A 16,531-nucleotide genomic window follows, 5' to 3' on the forward strand; every position below is an offset into this window, starting at 1 on the left:
GGCAGCGCGGCTTGGAGGTATTGTTCCATGGCTTCCCGAATGGCTTTGGTGATATCGGCTTCTCGACTAGTTCCAATGGAGGTTGCTGATGAGAATCTAGTCTATTTTCATCAATGATGGCTAGGGTTTCGTCGCCATACTCTGACACCATGTTGAAAAAAGAGGAAGAAAGGAACACAAGATTTACGTGGAAAACCTAGATCAGGGAGAAAAAACCACGATAGAGACTGATTTTATTATTAATTCTGATATACAAAGTCACGAGAATAGGCCAAATAAAGAGACTAGTGGGAAGCCTTAGGGTACATACAATTACTAAAATACCCCTAGGGTTACAAGCTGTTTTTCGATAGTATCCACATGCGCAAAAGAACGAGATCGAACGGTTAATCAATGACAATCAGCTGGAATCATTCGTCCTAGCATTAGCCTGTTTTCTTGTTCGGTTATACTTGTGAAGAAGAAAGATGGTAGCTGGAGATTTTGTGTGGATTATCATTCAGTTGATTGTGCAATGGTAGTAGATAAGTTTTCGGTTCCTATGATAGACGAATTGTTGGATGAGTTGAACGGTGCGAAGGTCTTTTCGAAGATCAATCTGTGGTCCAGGTGCCAATAAGGTTAAAAAATGAAGATATTGAGAAAACAACATTTTTGACACGAGGGACCTTAAGAATTCCTGGGCATGCCGTTTGACCTCACGAATGCACTGACAACATTTCAGGCCCTCATGAACGAAGTTTTTCGACCTTATTTACGTTGCTTCATTTTCGTCTTTTTTGATGAGAAGTTTTGATGAATTTAATTCCAAGCTTGGGCATTCTGTATACAACCCCACTTGAGAAGTGTAGATTTGTGCATAGTCATTTATATCTTTTGATGATAGTCTGATATATAGCCCCGACATGGATTCTCATATCCTACACTTGTACTTATGTTAAGTTTGTTAAGAGAGCATTGCTTGTGTGCCAATAAGAAAAAGTGCCAGTTTGTCAAGAATTGTACAGAGTATCTAGGTCATTGGGTTTCAAGTCAGGGTGTGGAGGTGGATGGTGAGAACATCCCAGCCATGATCCAATGACTGCGACCCAAGAACGTGAAAGAGTTGCATGGGTTTCTGGGTTTGATAGCTGGTTAAAAGATATAAATGAATATGCAGAACACAGTTTACACAAGTTTATCATGGCAAGGACTCTGTATATTAGTTGAAATTGCAATATTTGGTTTCAAACCGCTAACATTCTTTCTATTACTATGTGCAGATTGTTTTTTCTCTTTTTATTTTTTGCGATCCAATGAAAAGATGGACGCTTACTTTGAAAAGTACTCTTTATTTAGAGTGCTGATAAAATCACTTGGAAATAATTCATTTTAAGAAAATTAGACTAAAACTTCCTTTGCCTGCAACCAAACTAAGCGTTAACATTTGAGGCAATAGCCTAACCAAGCTTTTGAAAATAGAATGAAATCATCTCCTCACGTGGGTTGTGTAAAATGATGATTCAGGTTGAAGAAGCAGAAACAATCGTTAAACTGACTGAAGAGATGGACTCTGTAGATGCTGGGCTTCTTGAAGAGGCTACTAGTATCATTAAAGACCTAAACAAGGCATTGGATCAATTTGAATTATCTCAACTTCTTTCTGGTCCGTATGACAAAGAAGGTGCTGTCATCTCTATCTCGGCTGGAGCTGGGGGTACTGATGCACAGGTAAATAGTTGAGAGCTTTATCTTGGAAACTGTTTTCAAAGTATTTTTTTGGTTTTGTTTTCTAAACTGCTTGTAGGAATTATGGTCAACTGTGGAATTTTGAGCTCCAACTTCACGAAATTTATTGCTTCTCCCATATTAAATTTTTACAATATCCAGTGCAGGATTGGGCTGACATGCTCCTGAGGATGTATGTGAGATGGGGAGAGAAACAAAGATATAAAACAAGAGTAGTTGAAAAATCTGCTGGAGAGGAAGCTGGAATAAAATCAGCTACAATTGAAATTGAAGGCCGTTACGCTTATGGATATATATCTGGGGAGAAAGGAACGCACAGGATAGTCCGTCAGTCTCCTTTTAACTCTAAAGGACTTCGACAGGTAATTTTAACCCTAACTGACATTGCCAGTGCTTGGAGATTAAAGAAAAGGTAGACAAGTAAAGTTACGTAATGACAAAGTTTTAAAATTTTCTTGAACTGAAAATTACAATCCAGAATGATTTATTGACTTGTAATGAATGATGTGAAACTAAGTCCACTTGCTCATGTTTCCTCAAGATAGATTGTTTGAAGATTGAGCCTACATGTTTTAATATAAGCTCTATGCAGACAAGCTTTTCTGGTGTAGAAGTCATGCCTCTCCTCCCCGATGAGTCCATGGATGTTGAACTGCCAGAAGAGGACCTGGAAATAAGCTTTTCAAGGGCCGGGGGAAAAGGAGGTCAAAATGTTAACAAGGTCGAAACGGCTGTACGCATCACTCATATCCCTACAGGCGTCACAGTTCGCTGCACAGGTTTCATATTCTAATTTAGAAGTACTTGTAACCACCATAAGCTTGATGTCTGTTCTGTCAGTAAGAGTTAATAATAGAACAGCGTCCCTAACTTTTATCTAAATTGTTCAAAGTGATCCTCACTTAAAGCAGAATCATTTCACTTTTATGATCAAATCAATTGATTGACATGTAATGTTATCATATTAAGGATGTGTTTGGAATATATTTTCAAGTGTTTAATTTAAAAAGTAAATCATTTTGGAAGAAATTGGAATGTTTGACAATCATTCAAAATAGTTTTTCAAGTGTATTTTAATCCATTTTTATCAAAAGTGTTTAAATAAAAATGAATTTTTTGAAAAACACTTTTCTCACAAGTCAATCCAAACATCGCTTTTCTTCGAGAAAAAATTTAAGCCAAATAGTTTCTGGAAATGTTTGGCATAGTGTTGTCCTTTAAACCTCCATGTTTGAAGTCTTCTGCTTAGGATTGATGTAGTCAACCTGAAACCATTCATACCAAGTGAACCAAATATGTTTTCATTTGACAGCAAACCTTTCAGACTTTCCATGTTCCATGATTTTAGTAATTCAACCTGGCTTGGTGACAAGTTTTGATAGAATCGAATAATATTTCTTTACAGCAAGTTATGAATAATCTCTGAATTAATGTCATTTCTTCTTCTTCTCAACTATAATGCAGAGNGGAGAGGAAGCTGGAATAAAATCAGCTACAATTGAAATTGAAGGCCGTTACGCTTATGGATATATATCTGGGGAGAAAGGAACGCACAGGATAGTACGTCAGTCTCCTTTTAACTCTAAAGGACTTCGACAGGTAATTTTAACCCTAACTGACATTGCCAGTGCTTGGAGATTAAAGAAAAGGTAGACAAGTAAAGTTACGTAATGACAAAGTTTTAAAATTTTCTTGAACTGAAAATTACAATCCAGAATGATTTATTGACTTGTAATGAATGATGTGAAACTAAGTCCACTTGCTCATGTTTCCTCAAGATAGATTGTTTGAAGATTGAGCCTACATGTTTTAATATAAGCTCTATGCAGACAAGCTTTTCTGGTGTAGAAGTCATGCCTCTCCTCCCCGATGAGTCCATGGATGTTGAACTGCCAGAAGAGGACCTGGAAATAAGCTTTTCAAGGGCCGGGGGAAAAGGAGGTCAAAATGTTAACAAGGTCGAAACGGCTGTACGCATCACTCATATCCCTACAGGCGTCACAGTTCGCTGCACAGGTTTCATATTCTAATTTAGAAGTACTTGTAACCACCATAAGCTTGATGTCTGTTCTGTCAGTAAGAGTTAATAATAGAACAGCGTCCCTAACTTTTATCTAAATTGTTCAAAGTGATCCTCACTTAAAGCAGAATCATTTCACTTTTATGATCAAATCAATTGATTGACATGTAATGTTATCATATTAAGGATGTGTTTGGAATATATTTTCAAGTGTTTAATTTAAAAAGTAAATCATTTTGGAAGAAATTGGAATGTTTGACAATCATTCAAAATAGTTTTTCAAGTGTATTTTAATCCATTTTTATCAAAAGTGTTTAAATAAAAATGAATTTTTTGAAAAACACTTTTCTCACAAGTCAATCCAAACATCGCTTTTCTTCGAGAAAAAATTTAAGCCAAATAGTTTCTGGAAATGTTTGGCATAGTGTTGTCCTTTAAACCTCCATGTTTGAAGTCTTCTGCTTAGGATTGATGTAGTCAACCTGAAACCATTCATACCAAGTGAACCAAATATGTTTTCATTTGACAGCAAACCTTTCAGACTTTCCATGTTCCATGATTTTAGTAATTCAACCTGGCTTGGTGACAAGTTTTGATAGAATCGAATAATATTTGTTTACAGCAAGTTATGAATAATCTCTGAATTAATGTCATTTCATCTTCTTCTCAACTATAATGCAGAGGAGAGATCACAGCTGGCGAACAAGATCAAGGCATTAAGCCGGTTGAAAGCCAAGCTGTTAGTCATAGCCGAGGAGCAACGTGCATCCGAAATCAAGCAAATACGAGGAGATGCCGTAAAGGCCGAGTGGGGGCAGCAAATAAGGAACTATGTGTTTCATCCATACAAGCTAGTGAAAGATGTTAGGACAGGATATGAGACATCAGACATTGTCTCTGTAATGGATGGCGAACTGGAGCACTTCATCAAAGCTTACCTCAAATACAAGTACAGTATGGCATTATCTACTGGTGAGGCTGACTAAAAATTGGCATAAACCAATAATAGTCAGCCTTGATTGTTGATGTATTACGTATTGTTCTTACTTAATATTCAAAGGAGCAAAGGGCACGAGGCAAAGTTCTTGTGCATTGCAAGCTCTGTGAATTTTGACTCATCGAATATAAATCTTTTCCATTGTTAGAGGCCCGTTTGGTCATTTCGTTTCTTAGTTTTGTATATATTTTTTTTAAATCCGTTTTAAAAAAAACAAAAACCATACACATTTGTAATTTTTGTTTTCTGTTTTCTAAAATCTAAAAACCATGTTTGGTAATTGTTTGTTTCTAATTTTTTATTATATCTTTGTTTTTAGTTTTATTTTATTTAAATCATAATGATAAAAAATGTCATTAATATTTTATAGGTATGGAATAATCATAAATCAAAAAAGAAAAATATCAAAAATAAACATCGCTAAAAATACAAAAAAAAAAAAATAGTTTATTTTGAAATTTCGTTGTTTTGTTAAAACAATTTTGTTCCCTATATGATATTCAATGACTCATGAACAATTGTCTAAGATAGGATAAATTACTAATATGTGAATGCAACACGGCAATCACATGACTCGACAAACTCTAGTAATGATAGTAATTGTATATAAGAGAGATAAGAATTGGGGTAGTAATATTTATGTTTTTGTGTTTTAGAACTGATAAGAAAATCACATATTTAAAAAACTATTATAAGCAGCTTAAACAATCATTTTTTTTTTAAGAAAATATACATTCTTTCCTTTTGAACCAAACATAAAAAGACTGATAGCAAAGTTTGTCCTTTGTGGGCTCTTTCTTGCCCTTTTGTGTCAAAGTTCATCCACACAGGTATAGAACTCCTCCCCAGGGTTCATAAGTACCTTTTGAACAAAACATTAATCCAAATTTGACTTGGAGCACATTTCGACAAGTAGAAACTTAAAGATTGTTATTTTTGGACTCTTTAAGAACCTTTTGGTCCAAACTTCATCCGTACAAGTACAAAACTTCTATCCATGGTTCATAAATAACTTTTAAACAATATTTCATCCAAATTTAGACTGATAGCACATTTCAACACGTAGAAACCCAAAGTTTGTCCTTTGCGGAATCTTTCTATACCTTTTGTGTCAAAGTTCGTCCACATAGGTACAAAACTCCTCTGTAGGGTTCATTTATCTTTTGAACCAAACGTCGTACGAATTTTGACTTGGAGCACATTTCGACAAGTTTACCCAAAGTTCATCCTTTGCGAGCTCTTTCTTGCTCTTTTGCGTCAAAGTTCATCCACACAGGTATAGAACTCCTCCCCAGGGTTCATAAGTATCTTTTGAACCAAACTTCGTCCAAATTTGGACTTGGAGCACATTTTGACAAGTAGAAACACAAAGTTCATCCTTTTTTGTCTCTTTCTTTACCCTTTGTGCCAAAGTTCATTCACATAGGTACAAAATTCAATACTACGGTTCATAACTTTACCCTTTGGATTGAGAGCACATTTTGACATGTAGAAACAAAAAGTTCGTCCTTTGAGGATCTTTCTTAACCTTTTGAGTCAAAGTTCGCCCACACAGGTACAAAACTCGTCTCCAGGGTTCATAAGTATCTTTTGAACCAAACTTCTTCCAGATTTTGACTTGGAGTACATTTCGACAAGTAGAAACCTAAAGTTCGTCCTTTTCGGACTCTTTCTTGTCATTATAATCTAAGGATCATCCACAAACGTACAAAACACATTTCCAGGGTTCATAAGTACCTTTTGAACTAAATTTCGTCCAAATATGGAGTTATAGTAGACTTCGACGTGTAGAAACCCAAAGTTCAACATTTTCGGTCTCTTTACCTTTTAGTACAAAGTTCATCCATACAGGTGCAAAACTCCTGTCTAGAGTTCATGAGTCACTTTTAAACCAAACTTCGACCAAATTTGGACCGATAGCACATTTCGGCACATAGAAACCCAAAGGTCGTCCTTTCCAGATTATTTCTTGATATTTTATGTCTAAGTTCGTCCACACAAGTACAAAACTCTTCTCCAGGGTTTATAAGAATCTTTTGAACCAAACTTCATCCAAATTTGGACTTAGAGAACATTTCGACAAGTAGAAACACAAAGTTCATTCTTTTTAGTCTCTTTCTTTACCCTTGGTGCCGAAGTTCATCCATATAGGTACAAAATTCAGTTTGAGGGTTCATAAGTACCTTTTGAACGAAACTTCGTCTAAATTTTGACTTGTAGCACATTTAGACAAGTAGAAATCCAAATTTCATCATTTTTGGACTCTTTGTTGACCTTTTGGTCCAAAGTTCATCCACATAGGTACAAAACTCATGTCCAAGGTTCATAAGTAACTTTTAAACAAAACTTCAACTAAATTTGGACTAAGAGCACATTTCGACACGTAGAAACCTAAAGTTCATCCTATTTGAACTCTTTCTTGACCTTTTGTGTCAAAGTTCGTCCACACAGGTACAAAACTCATCTCTAGGGTTCATAAGTATTTTTTGAACCAAACTTCATCCAAGTTTGGACCTGGAGCACATTTCGACAAATAGAAACCCAAAGTTCATCCTTTGCGCGCTCTTTCTTGATTTTTTGTGTCAAAGTTCGTCCACACCTACAAAACTCCTCTCTAGGGTTTATAAATATGTTTTGAACCAAACTTCTTCCAAATTTGGACATGGAGAACATATCGACAAGTAGAAAACCAATGTGCGTCCTTTTTAGTCTCTTTCTTTACCCTTTGTGCCAAAGCTCGTCCACATAGGTAAATTTTCTTTCTAGGCTTCATAAGTACTTATCAACAAAAGTTCGTCCAAATTTGAAACTACAGAAGACTTCGACATGTAGAAACCAAAAGTTCGTCCTTTTAGACTCTTTCTTGACCATTTGTGTCAAAGTTCGTCCACACAGGTACGAAACGTCTCTCTAGGGTTCATAAGTATCTTTTGAACCTTCTTACAAATTTGGACTTAGAGCACATTTCGACAAGTAGAAACCCAAAGCTGGTCCTTTTCGGATTATTTCTTGACCTTTTGTCCCAAAGTTCATCCACATAAGTACAAAAATCCTCTCTAGTGTTCATAGGTATCTTTTGAAACAAACTTCATCCAAATTTGGACTTGGAGAACATTTCGACAAAGTTCATCCTTTTCAGACTCTTTCTTGACATTTTGTTCCAAGTTTCATCCACACAGGTACAAAACACCTTTCCAGGGTTTATAAGTACCTCTTGAACCAAACTACGTCCAAATTTTGGAATTATATCGGACTTCGACATGAAGAAACCCAAAGTTCGTTCTTTATGGACTCTTTCTTGACCATTTGTGTCTAAGTTCGTCCAAACTGGTAAAAAAAACTCCTCTCCAGGGTTCATAAGTATCTTTTGAACCAAACTTCTTCTAAATTTTTACTTGGAGGACGTTTCGACAAATAGAAACCCAAAGCTCGTCCTTTTTAGTCTATTTCTTTACCATTTGTGCCAAAGTTCGTCCACATAGGTACAAAAATCCTTTCTAGGGTTCATAAGTAACTTTTGAACCAAACTTCCTCTAAATTTTATCTATGAGCACAATTGGACAAGTAGAAACCTACAATTCATCATTTTTTGACTTTTTCTTGACCTTTTCGTCCAAAGTTCATCCATACAAAACTCTTGTCCAGTGTTCATAAGTAACTTTTAAACCAAATTTCAAACAAATTTGGACTGAGACCACATTTCGACACGTAGAAACCCAAAGTTCATCCTTTTCGGGTTGTTTCTTGACCTTTTGTGTCAAAGTTTGGACTTGGAGCACATTTTAACAAGTAGAAATCCAAAGTTCGTTATTTTTGGACTCTTTCTTGACCTTTTGGTCCAAAGTTCATCCATAGAGGTACAAAACTCTTGTCCAAGGTTCATTAGTAATTTTTAAACCAAACTTCGACCAAATTTGAATTGAGAGCATATTTCGGCACGTAGAAACCCAAAGTTCGTTCTTCTCGGACTCTTTCTTGACATTTTGTGCCAAGGTTCATCCACACATGTACAAAACTCCTTTCCAGGGTTCAAAACTACCTTTTGAACCAAAGTACATTCAAATTTGAAATTATAGCAGACCTTTTCTTTATAGGTAATACTATTATACAACAACAAGGAGGATCCCACAGCTCGGGATCAAGGCATCACAACAACAAAACTAATTTTTCAATCATAGCATACTAATGAACCTTTGGTGCCTAAGTTCGTCCAAAATGGTACAAAACTAATTTCCAGGGTTCATAATTACCTTTCGTACCAAACTTCGTCCAAACTTTTAATCATAGCATACTTCCACTTGAAGAAATCCAAAGTTCATCCTTCTTAGACTCTTTCTCGACATTTTGTGCCTAAGTTAGTCCACAATGGTACAAAACTACTTTTCAGGGTTCATAAGTACCTTTTAGACCAAACTTCGTCCAAATTTTTAGTCATAGCAGACTTCCACTTGTAGAAATCCAAAGTACATCCTTTTCGGACTCTTTCTCCACCTTTTGTGCCTAAGTTCGTCCACACAAAACTAATTTCCCGGGTTCATAAGTACCTTTTCAACCAAACTTTAGTCATAGCAGACTTCCACTTGTACAAATCCAAAGTTCGTCCTTTTTGGAATCTTTCTCGACCTCTTATGCCTAAGTTCATCCACAATAGTACAAAACTACTTTCAAGACTTCATAAGTACCATTTGAACCAAACTTCGTCCAAATTTTTAGTCATAGTAGACTTCCACTTGTAGAAATCTAAAGTTCGTCCTTTTCGGACTCTTTCTCAACCTTTTGTGAGTAGGTTCATCCACATTGGTACAAAACTTCTTTTCAGGGTTCATAAGTACCTTTTGAACAAAACTTCGTCCAAATTTTTAGTCATATCACACTTCCACTTGTAGAAATCCAAAGTTCGTCCTTTTCGGGCTCTTTCTCGACCTTTTGTGCCTAAGTTCGTCCACAATGGTACAAAACTACATTCCAGGGTTCATAAGTAGCTTTTGAACCAAATTCGTCCAAATTTTTAGTCATAGTAGACTTCCACTTGTAGAAATCCAAAGTTCGTCCTTTACGGACTCTTTTTTGACCTTTTGTGCTTATGTTCTTCCGCAATGGTACAAAACTACTTTCCAGGGTTCATAAGTACCTTTTGAAAAAAATTCGTCCAAATTGTTAGTCATAGCAGACTTCCACTTGTAGAAATCCAAAGTTCGTCCTTTTTTGAATCTTTCTCTACCTTTTGTGTCTAAGTTCGTCCACAATTGTACAAAACTACTTTCCAGTGTTCATAAGTACCTTTTAAACTAATCTTCGTCCAAAATTTTAGTTATAGCAGACTTTCACTTATAGAAATCAAAAGTTCGTCCTTTTTGGAATCTTTCTCAATCTTTTGTGCCTAAGTTTGTCCATAATTGTACAAAACTACTTTCCAGTGTTCATAAGTACCTTTTAAACCAAACTTCGTCCAAAACTTTAGTCATAGCAAACTTCCACTTGTACAAAGCAAAAGTTCGTCCTTTTTGGAATCTTTCTCGACCTTTTGTGCCTAAGTTCGTCCACAATGGTACAAAACTATTTCCAGGGTTCATAAGTAGCTTTTGAACCAAACTTCATCCAAATTTTTATTCATAGTAAACTTCCACTTGTAGAAATCCAAAGTTCGTCCTTTTCGGACTCTTTCTCGACCTTTTGTGAGTAGGTTCATCCACAATTGTACAAAACTTCTTTCTAGGGTTCATAAACCAAACTTCGTCAAAATTTTTAGTCATATCAGACTTCCATTTCTAGAAATCCAAAGTTCGTCCTTTTCGGACTCTTTCTCAACCTTTTGGGCCTAAGTTCGTCCACAATTGTACAAAACTACTTTCCAGTGTTCATAAGTATCTTTTAACCAAACTTCGTCCAAATTTTTAGTCATAGCAGACTTCCACTTGCAGAAATCCAAAGTTTGTCCTATACAAACTCTTTCTCAACCTTTTGTGCTTAAGTTCATCCATAATGGTACAAAACTAATTTCCAGGGTTCATAAGTACCTTTTGAACCAAACTTCGTCCAAATTTTTAGTCATAACAGACTTCCACTTGTAGAAATCCAAAGTTCGTACTTTTTGGAATCTTTCTCGACCTTTTGTGCTTAAGTTCGTCCACAATTGTACAAAACTACTTTCCAGGGTTCATAAGTACCTTTTGAACCAAACTTTGTCAAAACTTTTAGTCATAGTAGACTTCCACTTGTAGAAATCCAGAGTTCGTCCTTTTCGGACTCTTTGTCGACCTTTTATGAGTAGGTTCATCCACAATGGTATAAAACTTCTTTCCAGGGTTCAGAAGTACTTTTTGAACCAAACTTCATCCAAATTTCTAGTCATATCAGACTTCCACTTCTAGAAATCAAAAGTTCGTCTTTTCCAGACTATTTCTTGATCTTTTGTGCCTAAGTTCGTCCACAATGGTACAAAAAACCTTTCTAGGGATCATAAGTACCTTTTGAACAAAACTTCGTCCTAATTTTTAGTCATATCAGACTTCCACATCTAGAAATCTAAAGTTCGTCCATACTGGACTACTTCTCGACCTTTTGTGCCTAAGTTCGTCCACAATGGTACAAAAAAACTTTCCAGGGATCATAAGTACCTTTTGAAAAAAACTTCGTCCTAATTTTTAGTCATCATAGACTAAACTTGTAGAAATTCAAAGTTCGTCCTTTTCAGACTCTTTCTCGATCTTTTGTGCCTAATTTCATCCACAATGGTACAAAACTACTTTCTAGGGTTCATAAGTACCTTTTTGACCAAAATTCGTCCAAATTTTTAGTCATAGAAGACTTCCACTTGTAGAAATCCAAAGTTCGTCCTTTTTGGACTCTGTCCCTACCTTTTGTGCCTAAGTTCGTCCACAATCGTACAAAAAAACTTTCCAGAGTTCATAAGTACCATTTGAACCAAACTTCGTCCAAATTTTTAGTCATAGTAAACTTGCACTTGTAGAAATCCAAAGTTCGTCCTTTTCGGAATCCTTCTTGAACTTGGTGCCTAAGTTCGTCCATGGTACAAAACTACTCTCCAGGGTTCATAAGTACCTTTTGAACCAAACTTCGTCGAAATTTTTAGTCATAGAAGACATCCACTTGTAGAAAATCAAAGTTCGTCCTTTTTGGACTCTTTCTTGACCTTTTGTGTATAAGTTCATCCACAATGGTAAAAAACTACTTTCATGGGTTCATAAGTACGTTTTCAACCAAACTTCGTCTAAATTTTAAGTCATAACAGACTTCCACTTGTTGAAATCCAAAGTTCGTCCTTTTCGGAATCTTTCTCGACCATTTGTTCCTAAGTTCGTCCACAATGGTGCAAAACTACTTTCCAGGGTTCATAAGTACTTTTTAAACAAAACTTCGTCAAAATTTTTAGTCATAACAGACTTCCACTCGTAAAAATCCAAAGTTTGTCCTTTTCTGACTCTTTCTCAACTTATTGTGCATAAGTTCGTCCACAATGGTACAAAACTACTTTTCAGGGTTCATAAGTACCTTTTGAACAAAATTTCGTTCAAATTTTTTAGTCATAGTAGACTTGAACTTGTGGAAATCCAAAGTTCGTCCTTTTCGGAATTCTTCTTGACCTTTTGTGCCTAAGTTCGTCATAATAGTACAAAACTACTTTACAAGGTTCATAAGTACCTTTTAAACCAAATATCGTCCAAATTTTTAGTCATAGTAGACTTTCTTTTTTAGAAATCCAAAGTTCGTCCTTTTTAAACTCTTTCTCGACCTTTTGTGCCTAAGTTCGTCCAAACTTTTGGACATAGCGGCCTTCCATTTGTAGAAATCCAAAATTTGTCCTTTTTGGAAACTTGCTCGACCTTTTATGCCTATGTTCGTACACAATAATACAAAACTACATTCCATGGTTCATAAATACCTTTTGAACCAAACTTCGTCCAAACTTTCCAGGGTTCCATTTGTAGAAATCCAAAGTTTGTCCTTTTCGGAATCTTTCTCGACCTTTTGTGCCTAAGTTCGTCCAAAATGGTACAAAACTACTTTCTAGGGTTCATAAGTAAATTTTGAACTAAACTTCGTCCAAATTTTTAATCATAGCAGACTTCCACTTGTAGAAATCAAAAGTCCGTCCTTTTCGAAATCTTTCACGACCTTTTGTGTCTAAGTTCTTTCACAGTAGTATAAAACTACTTTCCAGGGTTCATAAGTATCTTTTAAATCAAAAGTTCATCCTTTTCAGATTCTTTCTCGACCTTTTGTGCCTAAGTTTGTCCAAACTTTTAGTCATAGTAGACTTCCATTTGTAGAAATCCAAAGTTCGTCCTTTTTGGAAACTTGCTCGACCTTTTGTGCCTAAGTTTGTACACAATAATACAAAACTACTTTCCAGGGTTCGTAAGTACCTTTTGAACCAAACATCGTCCAAAATTTTAGTCATAGCAGCCTTCGATATGTAGAAATCGAAAGTTCGTTCTTTTCAGAATCCTTCTCGACCTTTTGTTCCTAAGTTCGTCCACAATGGTGCAAAACTATTTTCTAGGGTTCATAAGTACCTTTTAAACCAAATATCGTCCAAATTTTTAGTCATAGTAGACTTCCTTTTGTAGAAATCAAAAGTTCGTCCTTTCCAGACTCTTTCTTGACCTTTTGTGCCTAAGTTCATCCACAATGGTACAAAACTACTTTCCAGGGTTCATAAGTACGTTTTCAACCAAACTTCATCCAAATTTTTAGTCATAATAGACTTCCACTTGTAGAAATCCAAAAGTTCATCCTTTTCGAACTCTTTCTCGACCTTTTGTGCCTAAGTTCGTCCATATAGTACAAAACTACTTTCCAGGGTTCATAAGTACCTTTAAACATCGTCTAAAGTTTTAGTCATAACAAACTTCCACGAGTAGAAAATTAAAATTCATCATTGTCGAACTCTTTCTCGACCTTTTGTGTCTAAGTTTGTCCACAATAGTACAAAACAACTATCCAGGGTTCATAAGTACCTTTTGAACCAAACTTTGACCAAATTTTTTGACATAGCAGACTTCCACATATAGAAATCCAAAGTTCGTCCTTTTCGAAATCCTTCTCGACCTTTTGTTCCGAAGTTCGTCCACAATAATACAAACTACTTTCCAGGGATCAAAAGTACATTTTAAACGAAACTACGTCCAATTTATTAGTCATAACAGACTTCCACTTGTAGAAATCCAAAGTTCGTCCTTTTTGGACCCTTTCTCGACCTTTTGTGACTAAGTTCGTCCACAATGGTACAAAACTAATTTCGAGGGTTCATAAGTACTATTTCAACCAAACTTCGTCCAAATTTTTAGTCATACTTCCACTTGTAGAAATCAAAAGTTCGTTCTTTTCGGACTCTTTTTCGACCTTTTGTGCCTAAGTTCGTCCACAATGGAACAAAACTACTTTCTAAGGTACATAAGTACCTTTTCAACAAAACTTCGTCCAAATTTTTAGTCATAGCAGACTTCCACTTGTAGAAATCCAAAGTTCGTACTTTTCAGAATCTTTCTCGACCTTTTGTGCCTAAGTTTATCCACAATGGTACAAAACTACTTTCTACGGTACATAAGTACCTTTTCAACCAAACTTCATCCAAATTTTTAGTCACAGCAGACTTCCACTTGTAGAAATCCAAAGTTCGTCCTTTTCAGAATCTTTCTCGACCTTTTGTGCTTAAGTTCGTCCACAATGGTACAAAACTACTTTCCAGGGTTCATAAGTACCTTTTACACCAAATATCGTCTAAATTTTTAGTCATAGTAGACTTCCACTTGGAGAAATTCAAAGCTCATCCTTTTCATACTCTTTCTCGATCTTTTGTACCTAAGTTCATCCACATTGGTACAAAACTACTTTCCAAGGTTCACAAGTACCTTTAAACCAAATATTGTCCAAATTTTTAGTCAAAACAGACTTCCACTTGTAGAAAATCAAAATTTTGTCATTTTCGGACCTTTTCTCGACCTTTTGTGCCTAAGTTCGTCCACAATGGTACAAAATTACTTTCCCGGGTTCATATGTACCTTTTGAACCAAACTTGTTCCAAATTTTTATTCATAGCAGACTTCCACTTGTAGAAATCCAAAGTTCGTCCTTTTCAGAATCATTCTCGACCTTTTGTTCCTAAGTTCGTCCACAATGGTACAAAACTACTTTCCAAGGTTCATAAGTACCTTTTGAACCAAACTTCATCCAAATTTTTAGTCATATCAGACTTGCACTTGTAGAAATCAAAAGTTTGTCCTTTTTGCACACTTTCTCGACCTTTTGTGCCTATGTTCGTCCACAATGGTACAAAACTACTTTCAAGGATTCATAAGTACGTTTTCAACAAAACCTCGTCCAACTTTTTAGTCGTAACAGATTTCCACTTGTAGAAATCCAATGTTCGTCCTTTTCGGACTCTTTATCGACCTTTTATGCCTAAGTTCGTCCACAATGGTACAAAACTACTTTCCAGGGTTCATAGTAAATAAAACTTCGTTTAAATTTTTAGTCATAGCTGACTTCCACGTGTATAACTCCAAAGTTCGTCCTTTTCGGATTCTTTCTTGAAGTTTTGTTTCGAAGTTCATCAATATAGGTATTAAACTTCTGTCAAAAGTTCATAAGTAACTTTTAAACCAGACTTCGACCAAATTTGGACTGAGAGCATATTTTGACATGTTGAAACCCAAAGTTCGTCATTTTCGAACTCTTTCTCGACCTTTTGTGTCAAAGTTCGTCCACAAAGGTAAAGAAGCCCCTCTCCAGAGTTCATAAGTATCTTTTGAACCGAACTTCTTCCAAATTTGGACTTGAAGAACATTTTGACAAGTAGAAACCCAATGTTCGTCCTTTTTCAAACTCTTTCTTGACATTTTGTGCCAACATTCATCCTTTCTAGTCTCTTTCTTTACCCATTTTGCTAAACCTCATTCAGGTAGGTACAAAATTGTCTTTCCAGGGTTATAAGTACCTTTTGAACAAAACTTTGTCCAAATTTTTGGTCATAGTAGACTTCCACTTGTAGAAATCTAAAGTTCGTCCTTTTTGGACTCTTTCTCGAACTTTTGTGCCTAAGTTCGTCAACAATGGTACAAAACTACTTTCACGGGTTCACAAGTGTCTTTTTTGAACAAAACTTCTTCCAAATGTTTAGTCATAGCAGACTTCCACTTCTAGAAATCCAAAGTTCGCCTTTTCGGAATCTTTCTCAACCTTTTGTGCCTATGTTCGTCCACAATGGTACAAAACTACTTTCCAGGGTTCATAAGTAACTTTTCAACCAAACTTCGTCCAAATTTTAAGTCATAGCAGACTTTCACTTGTAGAAATCCAAAGTTTGTCCTTTACGGACTCTTTCTCGACCTCTTAAGCCTATGTTCATCAACACTGGTACAAAACTACTTTCAAGGGTTCATAAGTACCTTTTGAACCAAACTTCGTCCAAATATTTAGCCATAGCAGACTTCCACTTGTAAAAATCCAAAGGTCATCCTTTTTGGAATCTTTCTCCACCTTTTGTGCCTAAGTTCGTCCACATTGGTACAAAACTACTTTCCAGGGTTCATAAGTACCTTTTAAACAAAACTTCATCCAAATTTTAGAATCATAGCGGACTTCCACTTGTAGAAATCCAAAGTTCGTCCTTTTCGGAATCTTTCTCGACCTTTTGTGCCTAAGTTTGTCCCTAATGGTACAAAACTACTTTCCAAGGTTCTTAAATACCTTTTGAACCAAACATCGTCCAAATTTTTATCATAGCAGACTTCCACCTGTAGAAATCCAAAGTTCGACCTTTT

The 16,531-nt window shown here is 35.8% G+C and overlaps 1 protein-coding gene across 4 annotated transcripts in view; it reads left to right on the forward strand.

The window, feature by feature from the left end:
* The window catches only part of LOC120077504 (peptide chain release factor PrfB1, chloroplastic-like), a 73,028-nt gene extending 68,047 nt beyond the window's left edge, over positions 1–4,981 (forward strand). For 2 of the 4 annotated variants that reach the window (XM_039031409.1, XM_039031412.1), the window contains exons 4-8: positions 1,507–1,710; positions 1,875–1,964; positions 3,202–3,327; positions 3,558–3,744; positions 4,430–4,981. In XM_039031409.1, coding sequence (XP_038887337.1) covers positions 1,507–1,710; positions 1,875–1,964; positions 3,202–3,327; positions 3,558–3,744; positions 4,430–4,734 — 912 coding nt within the window. In that variant the 3' untranslated portion in view covers positions 4,735–4,981. Of the gene's footprint in view, positions 1–1,506; positions 1,711–1,874; positions 2,091–2,320; positions 2,508–3,201; positions 3,328–3,557; positions 3,745–4,429 lie in introns of all 4 variants that reach the window. The other 2 variants (XM_039031410.1, XM_039031411.1) reach the window with 2 other exon arrangements.
* The last annotated feature ends 11,550 nt before the right edge of the window (positions 4,982–16,531 follow it).

The sequence above is a fragment of the Benincasa hispida genome, chromosome 5, assembly GCF_009727055.1.
Source record: "Benincasa hispida cultivar B227 chromosome 5, ASM972705v1, whole genome shotgun sequence".
Taxonomy (NCBI): domain Eukaryota; kingdom Viridiplantae; phylum Streptophyta; class Magnoliopsida; order Cucurbitales; family Cucurbitaceae; genus Benincasa; species Benincasa hispida.